Source organism: Melospiza melodia, chromosome 12 (assembly GCF_035770615.1).
Source record: "Melospiza melodia melodia isolate bMelMel2 chromosome 12, bMelMel2.pri, whole genome shotgun sequence".
In the NCBI taxonomy this organism is placed as follows: Eukaryota; Metazoa; Chordata; class Aves; order Passeriformes; family Passerellidae; genus Melospiza; species Melospiza melodia.
In genome coordinates, this window is record NC_086205.1 from 5600727 (window position 1) to 5624271 (window position 23545).

The following is a 23545-nucleotide window of genomic DNA, read 5'->3' on the forward strand; positions in this document are numbered from 1 at the left end:
TTTTTCTGCCAGTTTTGAAAATAGCATGCAACTGTCACTGTACACACTGGCCCCACAAAACCACTAAAAATAGAAATGCTCTCCCAACAGGATTTATTTTCTATATAAATACAAGTTTTATGGTGAAAACTATTGCCATACCACGTTCAGCAGGCCGTCCTTTTGGCTTATCTTGTAAGTAGTAATTGCAGTGTGATTGAAAAATATTAAATCTTTTTATTTCTTTGAATTTGTTCAAGAAGCTCTGCTCCTCTTTTTGTGTATGCACTGCAAGCACTTCCTTTGTAAGTCCCAGTTTTTTAAATGGCTCCTTCTCTTGATTTATGTGTGCTGAGCTGGATGGAGGAGCAAGAAGTTGGCCATCTATGATTTCTGCTCCACTTGGACCATCTTCTATCATTTCTACAGGAACAGAAGGCAAAATACTCAAGATAAAGCAAAGAAAACCCTGTTTTATGCATTTTTAAGGTATTACAATTCTGTAATAATTTTGCTGCAAGTTTAAGATTACACATTCCATCCTTTATTTATTCTATTTCCTAAGGCCACCTTGGCTGGAAGAAAATGTAAATCATGAGCAGACATCAGTTGTTCATATGTCTGAAATTTGAACTTGCTAGCACTTGTCATCTTGAAGAAAAAAAAATTAGCAAAATCCTACCTAATTCAGGTTGTGTTTTTTTGTCTCCAACATGAACAATGGTGCTGCTGTAGCTGCACTGACTGGTCAGGGACACAACACTTTCAGGCTTGCCAGGTAAAGCCAAAGATGTTAAGTGAGCACCAACCACTGGGGGACCACTCGATTTACCAGATGCCTTCAACACAGCAGGATCTGTTAAAAGAAATAAAGCTGCAGCTTACTGAACATAAACAAGAGCAAATTCAAGTTACATGCTGCTAGGGCTGCAAAGCAGTAAAGGCCAAAGTGTGCTTGACAAGACAAAAAAGTGAACTTTTTACTTTATACATTCCAGGAATAGAATGACTGTGGAGCAACAAATGCAATCCTCTAAGCCTATATATACAGCCAAACTAAACCTTTTTAAATAAGGGATATTTTGCTCTTTCTCTGGTCTTTCATGGCACAATTTTGGAAGAAAATGTCTAGCCTCTTTCAGCCCAAGAGTAAGTTGGGCTCCCACAGGGTTGTACACTGATTTCTTTCATTAGCTGGTTACTGTAAGAGCTTTGTTTTGAGCATGCAGCTACTTAAAATTCTCTCCCCTGAAAGCTACACGCAGTAATCCAGCAGAGGTCAGAGCAGTGCCTCACAAAACAGCATTAAAACATTCCTGCTCTCATAGGAATACTTCCATAACACATATTTAAGATCTAAAGTTTGCCTTTTTCCTGACTAGTGACTTCATCTGTCTCAGCAAAGAGCTGGTGACCCACCTCATCTCCTGCCCACCAGAACCACAGAGACTCCAAATTACAGCATTTCAATCCCTGCTGGAGGACTCTTTACTCCTGGTCTACTGATACCTTCTAATTTGATTCTAAAAGCTGCATTAGAACTTCTTTTTGAAGCTCATCAAATAGCCAAGATCATTCCCACAACCAATTTTTGAGAAATTCCACTGGACACTATCCCTTCAGCCTCATATAATGACAAGGTAGAATGAGCCAATCTCTCATTTGCATGCAGTTCTTTACCAATCTCACAGTCCTTGGATTAACCAGTTACAAATCTTCACTCAGTTCCCCATCCAGACAAGGGACTATGTAAATACTACATCTAAGGCCTAAAAAATGAACTGAATGTTTCTGTCTGCAGCAGACTTTTCAGACAGCTTGCCTCAGTAATCCCCAGCTTTTTGTCTTCATGGATGAACACTGGGTTCTAGTATCTTACAAAACACAGAACACTCCAATTCTGCATTTGACCTTCTCTTGTTCCTCTTTTTTTAAGCAGACAACTAAGATGAGTATTTTTGTTGCAATTAATTAGCTGCTAGGTTCTTCATCTGATTGCTCTTACAAGTCCTAACTGTGAAATAAACTTCCTACATTTCATAATGATTCAAGTCCTGAACCTCAAAATCCTTCTGTATTTTGCACAGTACAAATTAAGTTTATTGCATCTACAATTCAGATATGCATATGATCTGCATCAACTACTCAGTATTTTAATTGTAAGGAAGGTATTAATGCTAAAAGTTAAATCACCAACATCAAACCCTGAGAAAGAAGCTATGAGGTCATGCCTAAGATACACTTGTCATTATTCTGCAAAGAAGTAGCATCCAACTGCCTGCCAGCACAACTCAGCTTTGAGAAAGCTGTGATGTAGAGTTACCTCCCAAAGGCTGGATAGAATTATCAGCTGCTTTTGGTTCATGAACTCCAGAACTCAGTGATGCAACACTAGTTGAAGGCTCACATTTTCTTTTTGCTGTACCAGGCACATTACAACTCTCCAAGTACCTAAAATACAAAGATTTAGCAATATTAGACATACTAGTCCTGTGTGCAGAGGTCAAGAGTAATTTACTCACAGGTTACTCACCTGATGACACTGTCCAAACAGCTGATCTGCTGATAGGAATACACAGGTTGTTCTTTCCAAGCCAACTCTTCAGTAGTCACATTTTTTGGAGCAACTGCTCCTGCAGTATCCTTTCCCCCTGCACCTTTCACCTGGCCACCAACAGTATTCTGTTTTTCTGTGGAAAGAGATACTGCTACTATGCAATTAAGACATTAAATCCTTACAAACTCCCCTAAAAGCAACAGCAGTAAAGGTTTTTCATTTCTACATGTTTAGCAGGTCACAAATTAACCACTGTAATGCATCAATAAATGAATATTATGTAAACATTTTCCTGTCCTTATGGGTGCTTGGAGTTATAAAGTTTAATTAGATTGCATATGGATCCAAAGGGAATAGACACTATGGCTGTAAGAAAATATATACAATTAGGGTTGAAACACACTCAGGATGAGGACAACTCTAGTGCCCACTTAAATGATTTCAAGACAACAGCTTTAGGCCATGCCTTAACTGTGTTACACCACTATTGATTCAATACAGCCAAACACAGGATTTTCCTGGGCACAGTAGAGAGACACAGGACAAAAAAATCTGAATTGATAAAATGCTGTCTTTATGCATGGAATAGAGCTCAACTAGAAAAAAGTCCTGCTGCCGTATTATCCAAGGTACCAGCACAGGAGACTAAGAACTGATCATATCTTACCTGCCAGAGACTCTTTCTTGTAGTCCAGTTTTGCTTTACTGTCAGTGAAAATATGCTGTCCTTTATTCTTGACCTTACGGGCATATTGACAAACCTCCTGAAAGCAGTTTGGGAAGAACAGTTATTTCCAAATTTTGACATAAAACATCATGCACAGTGATTCCTCAGTAGACTAAATCTAACCTCAGTTAATCTCTATCTTGCAATTACTTTGATCACAGGAGAAATATGTATATATACAATTTTATTGTGCAGCTGCAGAAATCTGCAGGGAAGGGAAGAAATTTAAAGTATGTTTCCTGCAAACAATTACTCTGTGTTTCTTTTAATCTGCTTGAATAACTTGGACAGGAAAATATAAAATATCCATTACAAAGATGACTTCAGGAAAAAACTAAACCTATCACTTGGTAAAAAACCCTAGAAGTCAAACCAAGCACTGACAGGATGTTACAGAACTGAACTGTAACAGCCTTCACTGTCTGTGGAAATAGTGAAGGAATGCCAGGCATCCATTTCCCTGTTAAATAACAAATCCTGAGACTTCATCTGCTTACTCCACCAGTGTTTAAGAACTGAAAGCCAGGAAAGTGACCACCTTGGCAAGAGCAGGAGTCTGCAGAGTCTGATCACAGAAGCGCAAATCAGATTTGGGAGAATTAGCCTACAAGCAATACAACTTACCAAGGAAAATTTTTGGCTTTCAGAATTAAACACGAAGTAAAGTTCTAAGCACAAACTAGAAAATTGTTTTATTCCATTCAATTTATTTCATTCTATATAAATGCTGTATTTTTGCAACATTAAAAGTGATCAGGGTTTAGCTATCCCTTAGTTCTGCAGGTATTGCTGCATTTAATCTTCTTACTTTCATTTGAGAAAACAGTAATCACACACTTTCCCCTCCCAAAGAAACTGCTTTCACATATCTGGCTGGTTTACCAAGCATATAACATGTAACAGACATTAGATTAAGTGAACACACTGTACAGGTTTAAATTCTCTATTAAACTGACTTTCATGTCTATCACTGTTCTTCAGTACCCTGAGGCTTCATTTACACCAGAAATGCTTATTCCCTCAGACAAAAGGGTTTTTCTGTATTAAACAAAAAAAGAAAGATGGCATTTTCTTTATCCTTTCTCGTATTTCTAATTTGAAAACATTATTCTAAAAGGTAAAAATCTCCACTTTGTTTTGTGCCACATAGTTGAATGAGAAAAATCAAAAACCTACTGGTTTATCCTTATGAGTGTCTTCATTATTATTTCCTGTGCTGTCACTGGAGGATGCCACACTCATCAGGTGCTCATGTGAACCATTGCTACCCAGACTCCCATAGCCACTGGATCCACTGTTATGTACAGGCTGTTAAAACAACATTAAAAAAAATATATATGTATGTATGTATTGTATACACACACCCACCTCAGGACACCAGTAATTCCATGTCAGGAAAAGCTATTTTATTTTATTTTATTTTATTTTATTTTATTTTATTTTATTTTATTTTATTTTATTTTATTTTATTTTATTTTATTTTATTTTATGCTGGGTTTTTTGTTGTTTGGGTTTTTTTGGGTTGGGTTTTTTTCTGTTTTTTTTTGTTTTGTTTTGTTTTGTTTTGTTTTGGGGTTTTTTGGTGGGTTTTTTGTTTTTTGGGATTTTTTTTTTGGTCTTCTTTTGTTTGTTTGTCTGGAGGACTCCACAAGTACACAAAATTCTTAAGATATCAACTGGAGCTTTAACATACTTCAGTAAGTCTTGTGTGGTAATGATGAGTGCAAGGAATTCCCAGGATTGCAGCCAACAACTCCAGTAAATAGAAGCAGCTACAGCCAATGTGACAGCAAGACAGAGGCTGTCCCAGCAGGATGTGAGCAGGGAAGGAAGGGGCAGGGAAGGGGCAGAGCCCCTGCTGTACCTGCAGGAGCAGCCTGTAGATCTGCTCTGTGATCTCCTGAACACTGGGGTGCAGGATCCTGTCCTCTGTGTAGTTGGGAGCAGCAAAGACATCTTCATTTAAGGGACCCCTGCACAAACAAACCAAACATACACCAGCCCATTGCAAATGCAAGTGTTTCAACCACAGAGACCACTTTCAATTTACCACCTCCATATCCCACTCAGAATTTAATGCTTTTTCTGTTCCCTCATCTGAAGCATCTCTACGCAAACCTGAGGGAAGTAAAAACAAAAATATCCCGACTTACGTCCTAACTTTGTGTCTGCCAATAATAAATGAAACTTTTCGACTCCAAGGGTTGATGAAACTGGACCAGCTGGTGTCCATGGTGATATAATCTCCATTCCTAGTGCAAAACCTGATTGGTGAATAGTCAAAAGGCTGCCCTCCATACTGAAGAACTGCAATGAAGGAATCAAACAGAAATTTCAGATTAAAGTTTGCACAATTCCACGTAACAATTCAGGATTTTACAATGAACTGTACATTCAATATACTTCCTCTTTATGGAGGAAGATGACACTTGAGGGAAGAAATACTGGGTACATTGATACATTTAGAAATTCTGAGCTACCAGAATAAGCAGATCTTCATAATTTACTGGACTATGGTCAAGAAAATCACCTTTAGAATACAACAAACTAAAGAAGGCTGAAGAACTGGCTTTACAAACTCTTCTCCATGAAATAAGAAAGAGTAACATGTAAAATATGACAACTTCTATCACATCATTCTCATACTTTTCTTTATACTTTTTCATTCATTTCATACTTTTATGTATGAAATATTAATTTATAGTCCATTTGTTTACAATAGATATATATGCTTCTTAGAAAGTACAAAACTGAGTCATTTCTCATTTTCATGGATTTGCATTAAGAATCAAGTTGTGCAGTAAAAGATTCAGTATTTACTTCTGGAAAAAATCAAAGTCACAATTAAGTTTCTCCGACTACTTGTTGAGGTGTTTGTAGTCATTATAATTAAATTCAAGAAAAAATGTGTATTTCTGCCACAATAAGAGGGTACATACTTTTTTTGTGAATTGCTAGCATTAGGGGTCTGTCATTTGGGTGAAGGTGCACCAAGACTGGCGTTCCTATTAAATCCTGAGGTAGGTATCCCAACAGAGGTACTGCTCTGGAGAAAGAAAGACAAAGAAAACTTAATAAAAATCAACTAGAATAAATGTACAGTTCATGTTTGAAATGTTTTCATTTTAAGCTTTCTTTGATGCTTTTCCTGTGAAGAGAATGAATAATTTTAAGCTTACATTTGGTGAAAAAGCAGTGCCAAGTTAACAACAGCCATACACTTAGGGCAAGGGAGGCTTTGTTTGTTTGTGGGGTGGTGGTTAGACCAAATCAAGGAGTCTGCTACAGCAGTTGTCTTTTCCCTGCTGCCTAACTTTAGAGGATAAATACTTACCCCAATTTTAAAAGAGCATTAATGAAGTTTAATCTTGTAAAACTCTCATGAAGGTAAATAGTAGCCCAATCCCTTGGCTGGGAGCCATGGCTAAGGATCACAGGATTACCACAGCTGAACTAGCACCAGGGGAGCTGACCAGCAAGACAACTTTCAAGACAACTTCCTCACAGGCAGGTGAAGAGTTCAGCTCAGAGGAGCTGCAAGGGAGCAGGCTTATTAACTAGAGAATTAAAAGCAATGGTTCTGAATTCCTGCATGTTATCCATGACCACTTCTAGTGATGTGAAAAACTAATTTATGTGACAGAACAATTTTTGTTGATCACTTCAAGCATTTGTATTAAGGATAAAGAGTGAAAGTTCCCAAATACCACTCTGAAGGTTAACCACTGAAAATGTGCTTTGGAAAAAAAAAACGTACTAAGTGAACACTACTCAGTGATGCTTAAGTTGCCAAATGGCAGCAAGTCCTCTTGTAAGCACAAAATGCTGTACATCTTCCCCAAAGGCCCAGGGGCAGGGAGATATGAGGTATCTGAACAGCTTTAATGAAGAACTCAGCCCCAGACAGGGGATCTGTGTCAGGCAGGAACTCAAAAGCATTATGCAGCAAATGCCTTCAACACTGCACTTCCAACAACCCACTGGAATTACATCAGTTCCCCAAAGCATCAAACATCCAGCCAAGAGGCTGAGAGGGGAGAGTGGAGAGCAACTAATGCCTTATTATCAAAGCAATTAGTTTAATAATCAGTCTTAAAAGCCTGTAGATGAACTAAAGCAACAGAGCAGAAACTGGCATGGGACTCATAGCAAACCAGATCACTTTGACACATTGACATTTAGAAGTGCTGCCAAGTTCAAAGCACATGATAAAAGTTGTGCTGCTAGAGGACTTTAAAATCTCAGTCAACTCCAAACAACTTCAGCCAGGGCTTCATCAATTAACACCACAAGAAGGTTTTGTTCAGCACTGCTCCTGTTTGCCACCTGCTTTATGGCAGTCAGGGATCTAGAATGTGAGACTGAGCTGGCCTTGCCTGCTCTGGTGAAAAGGAAACTAAAAGATGATCCAGGACTTCCCACACTGCTGGAAAGAGGAGTTACAAAAATGGAGTTAAATTTTCTTGATGTTGCCAGACAATAAAATTACAGGCAATGGTCCCAGACTGGAGTCTGGAAAGCTGATGCTGCATGTTAGGAAAAGGTTTTTAACAGAGCAGTGCAACACAGGATGTTTCCCATACAGATTGTGTCATCTCTGTCTCTGAAAGTTTTCAGGCATTATTGAGACAAGGCCACAGCTGACCTTAGCCAGACTGGGCAAGGTTTCATTTCAAGCAAAAGGACAGAACTAAGACCTCCAGCAGTCCCTTCCAACCAGCCCTTCAGTGCTCACATAATGCTGTACTTGAGAATGACATCTTGGCATCATTATGCTTCCTCATAATGAATAACTCATAAAAATTCAGAGGTTTAGTTAATAAATTTATTTTATGAATGCAAATACACGTGTGGCATAAGAATGGCTGATGAGGAGATGCTGCCAAGTTTAGTTTGTGTTTCATAGAATGACATTTGAAGTATCAAAAAACATAAATAAGAAGTCTCTTTATATTGTTATTGTAAGTTACACACAAAACTGCTTTAAATTAATTTACAAAGATCATTCCACTATGAACTTACACCCATTAAATGTGTGAAGTATCAAATATATTAAGGCAAATACATATAGGAATGATCCATTTAATTTAAAGAAAATATTTATTTTTACTTAACATACTCTGTGCAGAGATTGATCTGCAGAGTTCAGACAAATATGCATTTTTCCAACTCATCAACACGTACTGATTACAGAAATTAACTTTATGCAAGTCAAGCAATGGTTTCAGGGTTATGTTATGAACAACACTCAGTCAACAGCAGGTGCTCAGTTGCACATTTTCAAATATTAAGATTCTGCTTTCTTTAAGAATCTCTTGCTTTGTGTATTCCACCAAACCCTGGAGAGCTTAAGAGTAACAAACTGCATATGCATATCTTGGTAAACATTTATCAGGCTGCCAATGCTCTCAGGAGTTAAATAATTAAAAGTAAAGTCAACTACACAATCACAAGAACGGAAATAAATGACACAAAGTCCTAATTTCAGACCAAGATGCAATCAGCCCTCACTGGAAGTGTTAGAAAATGGTATTTGAGAACAAGTGGTAACATCAAACTAGCAGGAAAGAAGCTTCCATAGGATTCACAAGGAAGGATTTACTGCTCCACTCAAGCCCAAGAATAAATAAGGGCAAGGCTCTCCACTCAGCAGTTTTGCCATTTCTGTTAAATGACTACTGGAGATCACTAAGCTGTGCATGCACAGAGGAACAGAAGCTTTGCACTGTGCCCTCAGCCTCTCTGTAAAGATAAACCCGCTCGGCAGCTGCCTTGAAGCTTGGAAATGAAGGAGACAGAAAAATCCATGAAGAAGACAGAACTACAGTGGATTAAGTGCTTTTATCAACTGGAGCTGTTTAGAGGGACTGTATAAACCACAGCATGGAAAAACAGTGTGTCAGCATTTCACTGTCTGTCCTACAGCAACTCAGACACATCATCTGTATCTCTACAGGTAAAACAGTCTCAGAAGTCAAGCAGAGTTCTTTTCACCTTGACTCCATCTTAGATAAACATCACAATAACCTCCTTTCTCCAATCCCTCTCTCTTCTGCTGCATTTAAGGATTTTGCCAAGAATGAAATATTTCCACTGAAAAAATACCACAGAATCTCAAGATTGTCAATTATGGTCCTACTCTGTCTGAAGACATCCCCCCATCTCAACCTCCAAAGAAAATGTTAGCATTCTTAGACTGCTTAAAAACAAATAGGAGAGTCTCAGCAGTCAGATATTACCACTGCAGCTTACTTGGGTTTTGCTAAGGAGAAAAAAAAAAATCAAAACAAAGCGCCATATCCAGAGCAAATATCAGAAACCATCACAAAGAAAACATCAAGGAAAGTGGAAAAGGAAGGGGAAAGGCAGTGTTTTCAACTCAGGAATAGGTGAATTCTCTTTTCAAGTCAAGTCCCCAGGGCTCAGGATTGTATTTAAGGTCTTTATCCATGATCTGGCCAAGGGGATGGAGAGCACACTCCATCAGTTTGCAGACAACAACAAACTGGGTGAGAGAATTGATTCTCCCAGGGAGTAAGTGACAGGACAAGAGGAAATGGCCTCAGGGCAGGTTTAGATTGGCTATTAGGAAACATTTCTTCATGGAAAAGGTTGTCAAGGAACAGGCTGCCCAGAGGAGGGGTGCAGTCACCATCCCCAGAGGTATTTCAAAATGTGCAGATGAGGCATTTAGGGACAGGACTTAGTGCTGGACTTGATGATCTTAGAGGTCTTTTGCAACTTTAACGATTCTATGAAAGCTTAGTTCCTAAGTCTTTGTATATACATTAAGATCACAAGTGGCATTTTTGTTTTCTAATTTAGAATGTAAATACTTACTCTAAGCAGCTTTTATGACTGTCAAAGCAATTTGAAGCCTTCAGACAGTGTAATTTGAATCGTTTTTATACACATTTTTTTTTAGAAGATCTAATGTTGTATTCAAAAGCTGTACCTCTAGCTGTACCTGGGCCAGCAGAGAGCAATAGCAGCGTATTTGCTGAATCAAACTTAAAAAACAAAAAAATCCACACTTAAATGTCTCATACAGGTAATAATTGGCAGCACAGGAATTCTTTTGAACATGGGTTCATTGACTGAATTTATGTCCAGAATTTCCCAAGAGGGAAGGAAAGTGGAAGAACAAGTTGTTAGCAGGCACTTAAATTAAATACCAGTGTAATGTGTTCTCATGCATAGTGAAAATGGGGGGATGTGCTTTTCTTAGGTTAAACACCCTTCAGTAGTTGCATAATTTTTAACCCCATACAGACACCTTAAATCCTGCAAAGATATTGGATAGTTTGCTCATGAGCAAATTTAAAAATAATTTTTTAAGTTACCTTTCATCTACATCCTGAAACAAACAGGTCGGTGTGTGCGTAGTTGTAAAAATCCTTTTGTCAGGAGGAATTCTGGGTGCTGAAAGAAAAATAAAAGCATATTAGCAACTGGGGGTTTTGCATATATAGTACTTCAAGTTGCCAGTCCAAAATTCTGGCCAAGAGCAAACAGGAAAGCAGCAAGGACAGAGAACAGAAAGAATTCTCTTTCATTTTAATAAAGCTTGAACACATCTTACTTTTAGGAAAGCAAGCACTCAAGGATTACCTTCATAACCAGAATGGACTTTTTCTGCAAGCAACACACAGCAGAGCTGGTCTTCTGCTATTTCTGGGTCTTGCACTTTGATCAGGTAGGGGGTCATCCGGAATGGGTGATAGCAAATCTCATTTTCCCGCTCCTTCCCCGCACTAATAATTAAAGAGAGTTAATTATTTCAACAAATTCATCTTACACTGAACACAATTTTAATTTATGCATTCTATTTCCCTCATGACACAAGAACTTCATGTTAGCTACTAAAATAGCATCCAGGGTCTTAGTTTATTTTTTTTTTTTGTGGAAGAGAACCTAATTCTGATGGTATCCTTTGCATACCAACTTCCATAAAGATTCTGCAGCAGCATTACATGGGAGTCTGACAGAAAACCAGCTCACACAATACATTAAATTACTTTGTTCTCCTTCAGAGAGATGAGTTTACAGGGCTTTTTTATGAAGACTGCTATATCCCCTGAGTTAACACAAAGGTCATCTTTTAATCAATATTTATTCCAGTTTAGAAGCAGTGAAGACTCAATATCTAATAACAGGTGTTTGCTTAACCAGAATGCAAACACAGTAATGAAAACAACAACCATTTACACAGTGAACAAAGAAGAATCAGTTGTAATAAGTTTATAACAGCAGAGCTAAATAAAAGTAAAGCTTTTGAAACCAGTGTTTATTGGACAATATATCTCCAGTAACACCAGCAGTACTTCTACAGCACATCCAATGCAACACTCTGGAGCATTACCTCCAATTCATTTCAAGTTTATTCATACCTCAATAATAAGTATTTATTTACTCCAGAAGTAATTAAATAATTGGATCCACTATTTTTGCTTCAGAAATGCTGCCAGAGAGGCAGTAAGCATCAAGAAATCAAAGTGCACAAGAAAGACCATGAACTAGGTTGCCAGCTTTTCCTAAATAAATAAAAAACCCCCAAAACTAAAGAAGAGTGATTGGGGCAGGAAAAGAAGGAAGAAAAGCAAACCAAAGGATTGTGTCCTCTATTAACCAGAGGCCAAAAGAGACAAGTCAAGTAACCCTGGGGTGTCTTCCTGGGGAAAGCTGATACAAATCTGAGCCATCGGTTTTTTAGAATGAAGGAGACTGAGGCAGGTGCTGAACAGTTCTATTTCCATGACCCAAAGGCTTTCCAGAGCAGGAGGAGATGCTGTACCACCTTCCTTTATGGCACAAAGGTCAATACTCACAGGGATTAACTCCCAAGATGGAACTTGCCAAAATCAATTCAGTTTTCTCTGTAGCTGCTACAGTTCATCAACTCAAGGATGTGCATATGTTTTGCTTTACAATCACATTATGAAAAGGCATGAAATGTTCAAACCATATGGTTCTTATAAAAGTCAAATACTTATGTAATGCTTGGTTTCATAACACAGCACTAAGCTTTACAATATTGTCTTACCTGATGCGACAGAAAAAAGATTTCTCTTCCATGCAATCCTGGGTGGAAGACTCTAGAAATATTAAACATATTTCATAACAAGTTACAAATTACTAGAAGATGATGATATTTAGTGTAAGAACTTTTTCTTAGATAATACATTTTTTTAAAGTTTAAGTTTTCCCTGAACTCTCCATATGTATTGGTTAAACAATGTACATCATAAGCAACTCAATCTGAACATCACTCAGATTCTGAGGCTGGCATGTGAATCACAGCTCTTTGTTTATCAAGTCTGTTTCTTAAACATATCTAAACAGCTCTCCAGTTTGAGCTGCTTACTCTTATCAATAATTACTTTATACCAATGACCAAAAATGTTTGGTTACCTAGGACCCAAAATCTGACCACCAAAAGCACTTCCTAGCACCCCTCTTCTCTCTTTTTCCTGAAGACTTCTTCTCATGCTTTTAGTTAATTTCCCTCCTTTTCCAGAATAGCCACACTCTGATGCCCAAGGGAAGCTCTGGCATTTCAAAGGCCTCCAGTGCACAATATTTTGGATATTATATTGTTTGGCAACAACAAATACATGAGAGAGTGTGCACACTTCTACTTGCCGCATTTTTTAAATTTGAAGCTGTACACAAACATAATAAAGCTACAGAAAATGTATAAAACCTCCTGCCTAACTGAGTAATTAGGATTATATATAATTTACCACTGACCCTGTTTTGAGCCACAGGTTGCACTGGAGACCTCACAAGGTCCCTTTTGACCTGCTTTATGTTTGCATTGCTTAGCACATGTTTACTGCTGATTGTTTTTTCAGATTAAATATGGTTCACACCCTGGCTTTACTTCACAGATTTAGTATGCAACACATTGGAATTTCAAACATTTAGAGCAGACCTTGAATTTCAAGTATTTAGTTGAAACAGTTGGCAGATATTTCTCAATTACTAACAGCTGCAGGTACATGAGTAAAACAATCCTACCACAAACAAATATCAAGGCCCAGAGACGTGATCCTTCACCATTAATTATCCTAATATAATTTTTTTAAGGCTAGAAGAAGAGAGCTGTGATTACACTTGGTGAGTGTCAGTGATGACGGCTGAAATACCTTTTTCTATACAATAATCAAGGTGCCCAGTATTCAAATCATAACTCTTTTAAAAGGAAAGAGACAGAGTATTGTCCCCTTTACACTCAAGGAAGAGAAAATGTGAAGAAAAATTGTTTTCATTTGATTGCTAGTACAAGTGGAAAGTAAATTCACCATTCAGCATGAATTCCTACTTTGTTTTCATTCATCATCTGGTTGAAAGGGGAATGAGAACTGATAAATGATGACATTGAGAAGACTTTTAACCAAGAGACAAGTCTTGCTGATTTACAGAATAGATTTATACACCTAGAGCTGTTCAGAGGTGTTCTAATAATGCCCCTGTGCTATACCCTCAGAAGTGATGGGGAAGGATGAAGGACATTCAAAATCAGTTCCAGTATTTGCATTTGTGTGCCTGCAAGAAGGTCAGAGGAGTATCTGCTGCTGAGCCCACTCACCAGCTCTATTGCAGATGTTCCACGATGGTAATCTGTATGGAGTGGTAGAAGTATAGAACACACTGACATCCTGAGGTGCCAAGAACTCCACAAATTTGGCATTTTTAAAATAGCCCCTCTTGCAGCGGAGAATAGAAGCAGCTTGATCAGAGATGTATAAAATTTTCCCAGTTATCAAAGAAACAGCTACAGCAAACATATCCTAAAACCAAAAATCTCAAATTATTTAGACTGTTTGAAACATTCTTCAGTGCAGCATGTATTTCTGAGAAAAAGATTTAAGATATAAAAACATTAGTAAGTTCAAAATGAGAATTAAGGAAATTTAATTTTATTACAGATATTGAACACAATCAATCTGCTCATTAAGTAGACACAGAATATTTTTCAATTATGCAGTAAGAATAATACACTACTATTTACTGAGTTACAAGCCCTAAATATCATTGCCTACAGTTCTGTGATGCAGAATGAATTTACAAACTAAGAATTAATGACCTTCCAGCTATATAACTTCACATTTTCCCTGTGCTTTTTACAGACATGATTTACACGTATGAAACTCAGGTGTTTTTGAAAGGCTGTTTGTGTTAGCTGGTCCATCCACAAAAAGTGAAAAAAGGGCTCTAAACCACTTGGTAAAAAATAATGACTACACAGGTGGGAAGAAGTCCCACACACTTGTATTGTTTCTCTCCCTGCGTCACAACCCTGAGTGCTGCATTCACAAACGCTGCACAGGATCTGAAGAGCTGCCAGCAAAACACTGCTTTCACAAACAGATAATCATTAATTGAACAATGTCTATGATATTTGGCTAAATTTCTCAGTTGTACTCTACACTTCCTATTTATTTCATTGTGGGCAGCCTTTACTATTCACAGGTTCAACAAAACCCACCTACTTCAAGCTATGGAACATCCCCCACCATGCTCTTGTTTTAGAGAGTTCAGACTTCATATATTCAATGAGGTTGCAGCTCAAAAAATAGTATAAGGTAGCCTAATACATTTAGATGCCATTATTTTTTGAAGACTCCGTAACTTATTGATAAAATACTAGTAATATGGAAATAAATATAATTTAAAAAATCATTCAGGTTATCATTTCACTGCTAGAACTCCAGTGATGATCCTAGCTGTTCTTGTCTCTATGAGAACACAGCATCACTGGATCCCACAGAAAGCCTGTACCAGTTGCAAAGACCAGACAAATCTCACAGAAAAGGACACAGTGATTCCAATACTTTTGTCACTCTTAAGTCACACTAACATAAAACTGGTGAAACATCAAATAGCCCCTAGTATAAGAATAAGCTGAAGTGATTCACTGTGTGCCTCGAGCAAAATTTGGAAAAATTTAACTCTCCAACTTTTGCAATTGCACTGAAATGAAACCTAATGATGTGTTTCACATGGACACAGAGATTTGTCACACCACCACCTCCAGGCACGAGGAACTATTCAGAGGATCAGGGAGGTCAAGCTTCTTATTTCCCACCTAACCAACAGAAACAAGTTTGTAAAATCTGAAAAGGTTCAGAGTTTCTTTCTTAACATCCCCTCAGGGGCAAAAGGCACTTTCTTCAGCTTTGTGACCTAGCTGCCAACCCTTCCCTTGTAAGAAGGAGGCATGCCTGAGAATTCCAGTTCCAGGAAACATTTTCAATCCACACTGAGACTCAGGGCACCATACTCACCGCATTTTTCATGATGTATTCTGAGGTTATAGTCTCCACTTCTTCCACTGTGTAAGATGATACATTGAGACCAGCAGGTTGGGATTCATTAATCATCAACAACTGGTAATACTCCTCATTGGCTACATGAGAACAACAAACAATTTATAATCAAGATTATCAATAAACACCCAGCTCAGAAGTAGTAAATGGCAAAAATATTTTTTTGGCATAAATGCAGAAGTTGTGAAGTTGGCAGTTGGGAAATCTAGGCACTATTCCAAATATATCATTTTCCCTAGTAGAGCTTCCTAATCAGTAACTCAAACAAAAGTACACATCTTAATCTACCCATATATGAATGGTCATATACTGTAGTCTGACAGCTCAAACAGTATGAAACTGCAAATTGTTTTCAAATCAATTTTCTAACTCAACCAAACAGCAGTAAAACATCAAGCCTCTAGAGAGCTGCTTCAATTCCCAAAGGAACAAAAGTTAACAAAGCCAACAAACAGGAAAACATGAAAATATCTGGTTGGGAAGGTTTTCAGTCACAGTACAGCTCTCTTTGTAGGGCTATGTTTATTTAAACTCCTATTTTTAAAGTTTCACTTTAGCCAAGTTGGCATTATCTAGGCAGTATCACACTTTATTACCTTTAACTTGTTTGATGCTTTTAAGGGCATATTTCAATGTCGTTAGGACACTGGATTTGCCTTTGACTCTCTTCTCAGAAGGAAGGTGAGCTTTCAGCTCCTGCAGTGTTTTCAGCAATTCCTTTTGTGTTTTGGCTTTAGTGGACTGCTCACTACTGTAAGATGAAAAACAAAAACCACAACATCACTTGAATGCTTGAAGTGACACAGCATCCTCAGAGAAGCCCAAACACACTCTGGCATTTATCACCAACACCAATTTCTATCACCAGCCTCATTAACTTTGCCAGTACTCAGTCAGTGTCATGTTCCAGAACTTAAGGAAACTCTTATGTGACCATTTAAAATGAAAGATTTACCACCACCTGGAATGTAACTGTAAAATGGACTCTGTATGTGCAACAGTACCTATGTCCAAGCACCACAAAATTTATTTTTTTTCTTTGCCACAGTCCCCCTCCTCCCTTTTTAGTGGTATTTTCCTTAGCTCCTTCCAAAATCAAACTCAGAAATGTTCATGGACTCCAAAGAAGAGAAGCAGGAGGTCCATTCAACTCTTCACCTCCTGTTCAAGCAGGCTCTCTTAAGAAAAGTCCCTGAAAAGGGAATGGCAGTGGGAGAGCATCAAGTTAACAAAACAAATGGAGAAATCCTTTGAATCCATCCCATCTAAGCATGGCAACACATTAAATAAGATGAGGAAACTCTGACTAAATTTGTAAGGGAAAGAATCAGAGGAGGCTGGAGACAGAAGCTGCATTCACAAGTCTCAGGTGCATGTTCAGAAGAGCTGTCTCAGTGGAGAAGGACAAACTACAGAGACCATCATTGCCAATATCAGAAAGTTGTCACCCTCCTTTCCAGTTCCTGGGATCTCTCCCCATTATTGAGAGGTGCTGATACAGTCACAAAGGAAGAGAAAAGGAGGTGAAGGAAGTGAGGGAGAGGGTAGCAAAGATGGATGGCAGATGGGTAGGAAGGAGTTAAAATGATAAATCACCTTGCTTTTCACATTGGAGATTTTAAAAGCTGATCATTCACAAGGATCAAGAGAATTGTAGAGCTGTTCTTAAATCTTACTGAATTTTTTTTTCCCTTCCAAAGGAAGGTCTTTTCTTAACACCTGATTGTCCTGGCTGGCAATCTGTAAGAAGTTACCCTGGGCACTGCTGTGGAAACAGCAGTCCTGGCAACTGCACTGCCTAACTGAAGTGGCCAGAAAAGCTGCTTCAGCTGCCAAGTAATTTTCAAGAGGATTTGTGATCATTTTTCTGAGAAGTTTTAAGTGCTTGAAAGGGTAGATAAATCATCTGAGAGGTGTTGGGTGTATTTCACCAAAAATGCTTGCAAAGTGACAAAGCTGTGCTAGAGAATACACATTGTTCTTGCTTCCATCACAGAGCACTGTGAGACACGCAGCGTTCATTTACTCACTGGTCATTTTGTACCAAGAAATAATGGCAAGGGATCAAACAAAAGACTGTAGCACTCCCTTGGGAAACATGATGTTCATGCTGTGTATTAAAATCATGTGTACAATGTGGCTTGACAGCTTGGACTGCTGCAATCAAACAGGGCTTTGTTAACAGAGTTTCACAGAAGAACCCTTCATGCTGGCAGTAGGGAAAAAGAGAGAGGAAAGATTATGAAATAACTGAGCATACTGCTGGTTGGTACTCTCAGAGTACAGGCTGCTTCATGAGAGTGTCAGATTCTTCTGCAAGGAAAAAAACCTTTCCAAATCAGCCTACAACAGCAGCAAATACAAAAGATGGACATTTTTGGAAAATAAGTTACACAACTCCAGAATGTTTTTCCAGAGAGCAGGAGCATCAGGCACAGCAGGCAGCCACAAGACAGAATAAGCAAGTTTATAAAGATAGGAGTTTTTAATTTTGCTTTTTGTGGACAGCAAATTGGAAAGGTACCTACAGATATTAAACTAGAGTTGTTGGTTGGCACTGATACTGAATGCAAACCCCAGTAGTCTGAATCAAAGATTAAGCCTACAAAGGTAAGGAGTTTGTCAGACTACTTTAGTCTTCTCCTTGAAGATCATTCTCTAGATTATCTTCAGTCTTCCATTCCCAGATTATGCTCTGTAACCCTGATGGCTGGGGGGAACACACTACCATCTGGATTCTTAATTATTTCTGAGCAGAGAGCTATTAATAAAATTTAAAACTGAAACACCAAAAAAACTGAGTAACTAAACCCTCCAAAATTTCACAGTGAAGAAAACTAAATCAATGGGAAACAAAGATTAAGAAATGCCTTTGGTTCACTCTTTCACACTAAGCAACATAAAGTCTGGATCACAACTTCCAGTTGAAAATACAGAATGAAACAAAATCTCCAGGTGCGTGAGAGGCAGACACAGAAAATATGGTGAACACACACCAAATGGTGAATGGGAATAATTTAAATTTGCCACTTTTCTAGGAATTGCATCAGGTAGAAACACATTCAAGTAGGCAGGTCTTAGATATGGGTCTTAACATCAACATGATCTAGCGAGATATCTCTGATCTGCTGAAGACCAGGCTTTGATCTCTTGATCTGACTTAAAAGTTGACTTAAAAAAACTTGACTTAAAACAAGTGCAGCACAGTACTCTGAAGATTCTAAATATGAGCCTTCAAGGCTATCAGGGACAAAAGCAGAGTTCATACAGAGGGATTCATTCCTGCAGCTGGGGTTTGTGAATCATTTATCCTTACACCCTGGGGCCTTGAATCCCAGCAAATGGAACACAGGAGAGGCAGGTGATACAGCTGCTGGACACCAGGGATAACCCAGCTCAATGGTGGATTCTGATGTTAACACACCACCAAGTTCAGACTAAATTCTGAAGAGCAAAAAAAAATTCAAAGCTACAAGGGACCCACAAAAAACCAAAATTACAGACTTAAGCTACCAAATCAAAAACAAAGTAACACAACTTCAAAGGTTACCACACAACTCACATGGAACAGCAACAAAAAGCTCTAATTTAATCAAGTGGTTAATATGAGATGCTACTGATTATGGACAGGAAGAAATCAAAGACAGGATTTCTTGTGTAGTCATCCAGGTTGAGGCAAAACAAAACAAAAAAACCAAAATACAACATTATTTAGTTTTCAGCATTTAGCATATTACTGAGAAACAGATGCCCATTAATTTACCTGCATCCACTGCTGGACTGATTGTGTTCAGAGTTTGCAATCATCAGACTGAATGCATTTGAGCTTGAACTGGAATAAGCAAAAGAGAAAAAGATTAATATTTGAAAACCTAACAACAAACTTTTGCTCATTGTAGTTTATTTTCCTATTAATTACTGGTTACCTCAAAACAAACAAACAAACAAACAAACAAAAACAAAACAAAAAAACCACCAAAAAACCCCACAAAAGAAATCACTCCAACACAAAAACCCCAAAATCCCAACCCCAAATTTTAAAAGCTTCTGCATGGTATAACAAATGGGCACTAAAGCTGTAAATATTTATCTAAGCAGCACAGAACAGCTTGAGTGGGAAAGGAGCCATAAGGATCACTGAGTCCCAACACCCTGGTCTCACAGGACTACTAGAGAGATGGTTCTTAACACAGCTTTGCTCTGTCCAGGAAATCACTACTGAAAAGATTAAAACAGCATGGTTGCACTCTCACACATAAGAATTAACTCACAGGTTTTGACATACAATTACAGAAGTTGGTTTACAAGAAAATAAATAAATAAGGCAAGTTAAACACTCAGTGATGAGAAGATGCAAATTATGCTGGCAGTGCAAACACCAACAGCAGAGACCTTTTCTTTAAGATTTATACTACATAATTTACACCACATGACAGTACAACTTAAGCAGCACACTCAGCTCCCTGCTGAAGAGGCTTTATACCTTAGTTATTATTCAGAAATATTGATTCAAATGTAAAACGTCTTTAGGGGCAAAAATAAAAGTGAAATGTATTTGATAAGAGCTACTACCTTTTATGACAGTCTGAAGATTCCATGAGCATTGCTGAATCCTTCCCATTTTCATCAGATTCATGACCATGAGAATCATGCCCACTTGAATAGTTTTCATTTGTGTCATTCCCACTGGAGTCATTCCCACTGGAGTCATTGCCACTGGAGCCACTGCTCATTTCAATATCTTCCTGAAGAACTTCATGAGAGTGTTCAGGCTTTGCTTGAATTTCTGAGTCTTCAGCAATCATCTGGCTGTGGTCAGTGGGAAGTCCAGGATAGTCACTCATCTTGAGCTGCTCTTTTAAGGAGAAGGATGGAGAAAGGTTTCCACTGAAGCCAGGCTGCTGCTCAGGGTTCTGTTCCTCAGTGCTAGAGGAGAACCCCCAGAATCTGACAGAGTCCGTGGGACACTCATCAGAAACACTGCCAAGACCAAGAGCAAATCAAGCCATATTCAGAATTTTCCCTCTGTATAAACTCTTTTTGGAAGTACAGATGCACAAATCTGAGGAGGAAGGGAAGGAAGAAAAAAAAATTATTTTCTTTTTTGCCTTGCTGACAAACTGGAATTTGCACTGACTGAAGAAAGTAAAAAATGACATGCATGGTTAATATATTCAGTATTTGCATGGTGAAATGTTTCATTTAAATTGAAAAAAATCTCACAATGTTTTATCACAAAAAAAGGTATTTATTTTTTAGTAAAAACCCACACATAAGAAGGAAAGTTGAATGGAAACATGGAAAAACTCCTGAAAAGATCACATATTCCCTTGTTTTCTATTTTCTTACTTAACACTTGTCAGTATTGCTGCCTAGATTTGGATTATAGCTATTATGATTTTCAGTTTGCATTGATAAAGGAAAAAAAACTCTATTCAGACATCAGAGCATTGCTTGTTTGGTTTGGAGGTAATTTGTGTTGGTCTTCTGTTTTATATTGGGGTTTGTTTTTTTTAAATCAGTTGGGAAGGAACACTACTGTACTCTTCATTTCTTTCTTTACACAAAAGCCATGCAGGTGACCAGACAGAACATGCAGGAGGAACAGGGAAACTAAGCACACAAACACACCTCATCACCACCACCAAAAATTCTAAGGCATGAATAACCCTGAGAAGAATTTTATCTGCTAATTATCACTAATTCGGGAGGGTATGATAAAAATTGCTTGGAAAAGGAAGGTTAAAACAAAAACCACCCCATATCCCTGCTTTTAAACCAAATTCTGAGGCATCAGGCTCAACAATCAGAGTGTATACAGAGGGGAATCAAGGGCAGACCAATATTGAAGTATCATCAAAGAGAAGTACTGGAGAGCAGTTCAACTTTATGTTTTAAAAAGATCATATTTAATATGACTCACATCCTCATCCATTTCAGCAACTCAGAGACAACAACTGTGTAAAACTATGAACTAAGATTCTTTGTTGAGAATCTCTGTTGTTTTCATGACAACAGAACCATGTATGTTCCTTCCCCTTTGTTCCTTTAAAATATTCACCATTACAATTATTAACTAATAAAACTTTGACAGGAATGACAGTGAATAAAAAAATTAACAACCAAGTTTTGTTAATATTAACTGCAGCAGTTTTGTCTTAAACACAAATAAATAAATATTTAGGTATTTAAGAAAAGACTGCAATGGGAAACACTCACAACAGTAATTTAAAACACACCATGATTCAACTCCCTCCAAAGCAACACCACATGGAAGCTATTTTCTTACCCTTCTAATTGATGTTTTTCCAGACATTTTTCATTTATTTTGCATTTTCCAGAAAACACTACTTAGTCTCCTCATTTGGTCAAAATAATATGCAAGATATCTGCTTTCATTTAAAAGTATAGTTTAAGGACATTCACTTAAGCTATCAGTAATTGTATAAAGATATAAACAATTTTCTTTCCTTACAAGTTTATTCACAAGTGAATTATAGGTGAATAATTATAGGTGTGTATAATTCACAAGTGAATTATATTGTTATAATTCACTACAAAATTATATAATATGTAACATATAATATATATTTAATATATATTATATGTTAAATATATAATATATATTATTAAAAAAAATATATTATATATATAAAATATATAATATGTATAATATATGATATATATAAAATACATATAATAGATTCTATATTATATCGATTATATATATTTTATACTATATATATAAGATATATTATATATTTTTCTAAGTGAATTATATTATCATTCACTTGGAAAATTATATATATTAATATAATAAATATAATATAATGTAATATAATAAATATAATATAATAAATATAATATAATATAATATAATATAATATAATATAATATAATATAATATAATATAATATAATATAATATAATATAATATAATATAATATAATATAATATAATATAATATAATATATTTTTCTAAGTGAATTATATTATTATAATTCACTTAGAAAAATGCCTTTTAGTAGAGTAAAAATATACTTTTTCCTTCTTCAGGTATTCCTTCAGGTATTTTACTGCAGATAAACCAGACCTCCTGTGATGCTGCCATATCCAGGCACTGAATTACCCCTCAGGAGCTCTGACAGTTTTTTCCTGGACTAAGGTTAACCACTTCTGTCTTGGGAATTACATAACCAGAGCACGATAAAAGAGTATTTGCTCTGAGCTGGAACTGCAGGATTATGTCACAATGGCACATTCTCTGGTGGCCAATGATTAACCGGGTCAGATAGTTCACCTCTGATCTAATCTCAGTGCCACAAGCAGCTGACACTTGCCCTGCCCTCTGGGGACACTGAGTGAAGCTCTGTGTCCAGCAGTGCCACAGCTGAGCTCAGCCAGCCTGGCTGGGTGTGACAGGGACCAAACCCAGCCCTGAGAGCCAGCCTGCAACAGGAATTCCTGCATCAACAAACCTCCCCTCCTAGTACTGCTCTAGAAATGTGTCAGATTAAGCTCTTTTCTGACCCAGAGATGGGGCAACTGAGAGGCATTTTAAACACTTTCATTCCAGTTTCAGGCTCATGGGAAGGGTGAGACAATACAGATGTTATAATTCATGCCATCACAAGCAGAAATCAACTATTTCCTAATTAAAATACACTACAAACTTTTCTTGGCCTATCAGCTTTAGCCACAACCATGCTGGCATAAGAGATACGGATGTCCCAGTACCTTTTTTTGGGCAAAGTAAGTCCAAAAAAGGACCCACATTAACAGAGGATTAACCCTTAAAAGTAACAGCCTGTTGCATATTCATACACATAAGGCTTATGGCCTTAAAGCCAATAATCTAAGATTACTTCTTGTGAGTCCTACTACCACGCATCTTTGATAGTTCTATTTGTGAAAAACGCATATTTTATGATTGGCTTTTTGCAAATATTA

The 23545-nt window shown here is 37.4% G+C and overlaps 1 protein-coding gene across 6 annotated transcripts in view; it reads right to left on the reverse strand.

Moving 5' to 3' along the window:
* The window catches only part of PER2 (period circadian regulator 2), a 49337-nt gene that overhangs the window by 8897 nt on the left and 16895 nt on the right, over positions 1–23545 (reverse strand). For 5 of the 6 annotated variants that reach the window (XM_063166508.1, XM_063166507.1, XM_063166510.1 and 2 more), the window contains exons 5-21: positions 20168–20657; positions 19359–19427; positions 16192–16346; positions 15554–15675; positions 13855–14056; positions 12307–12358; positions 10875–11017; positions 10607–10685; positions 6203–6309; positions 5417–5570; positions 5128–5236; positions 4440–4571; positions 3204–3300; positions 2513–2669; positions 2303–2430; positions 662–835; positions 142–402 (exon numbers count right to left, since the gene is read on the reverse strand). In XM_063166508.1, the coding sequence (XP_063022578.1) occupies positions 142–402; positions 662–835; positions 2303–2430; positions 2513–2669; positions 3204–3300; positions 4440–4571; positions 5128–5236; positions 5417–5570; positions 6203–6309; positions 10607–10685; positions 10875–11017; positions 12307–12358; positions 13855–14056; positions 15554–15675; positions 16192–16346; positions 19359–19427; positions 20168–20439 (2413 nt within the window). In that variant the 5' untranslated portion in view covers positions 20440–20657. The remainder of the gene's footprint in view (positions 1–141; positions 403–661; positions 836–2302; positions 2431–2512; positions 2670–3203; positions 3301–4439; positions 4572–5127; positions 5237–5416; positions 5571–6202; positions 6310–10606; positions 10686–10874; positions 11018–12306; positions 12359–13854; positions 14057–15553; positions 15676–16191; positions 16347–19358; positions 19428–20167; positions 20658–23545) is intronic. The other variant, XM_063166511.1, reaches the window with a different exon arrangement.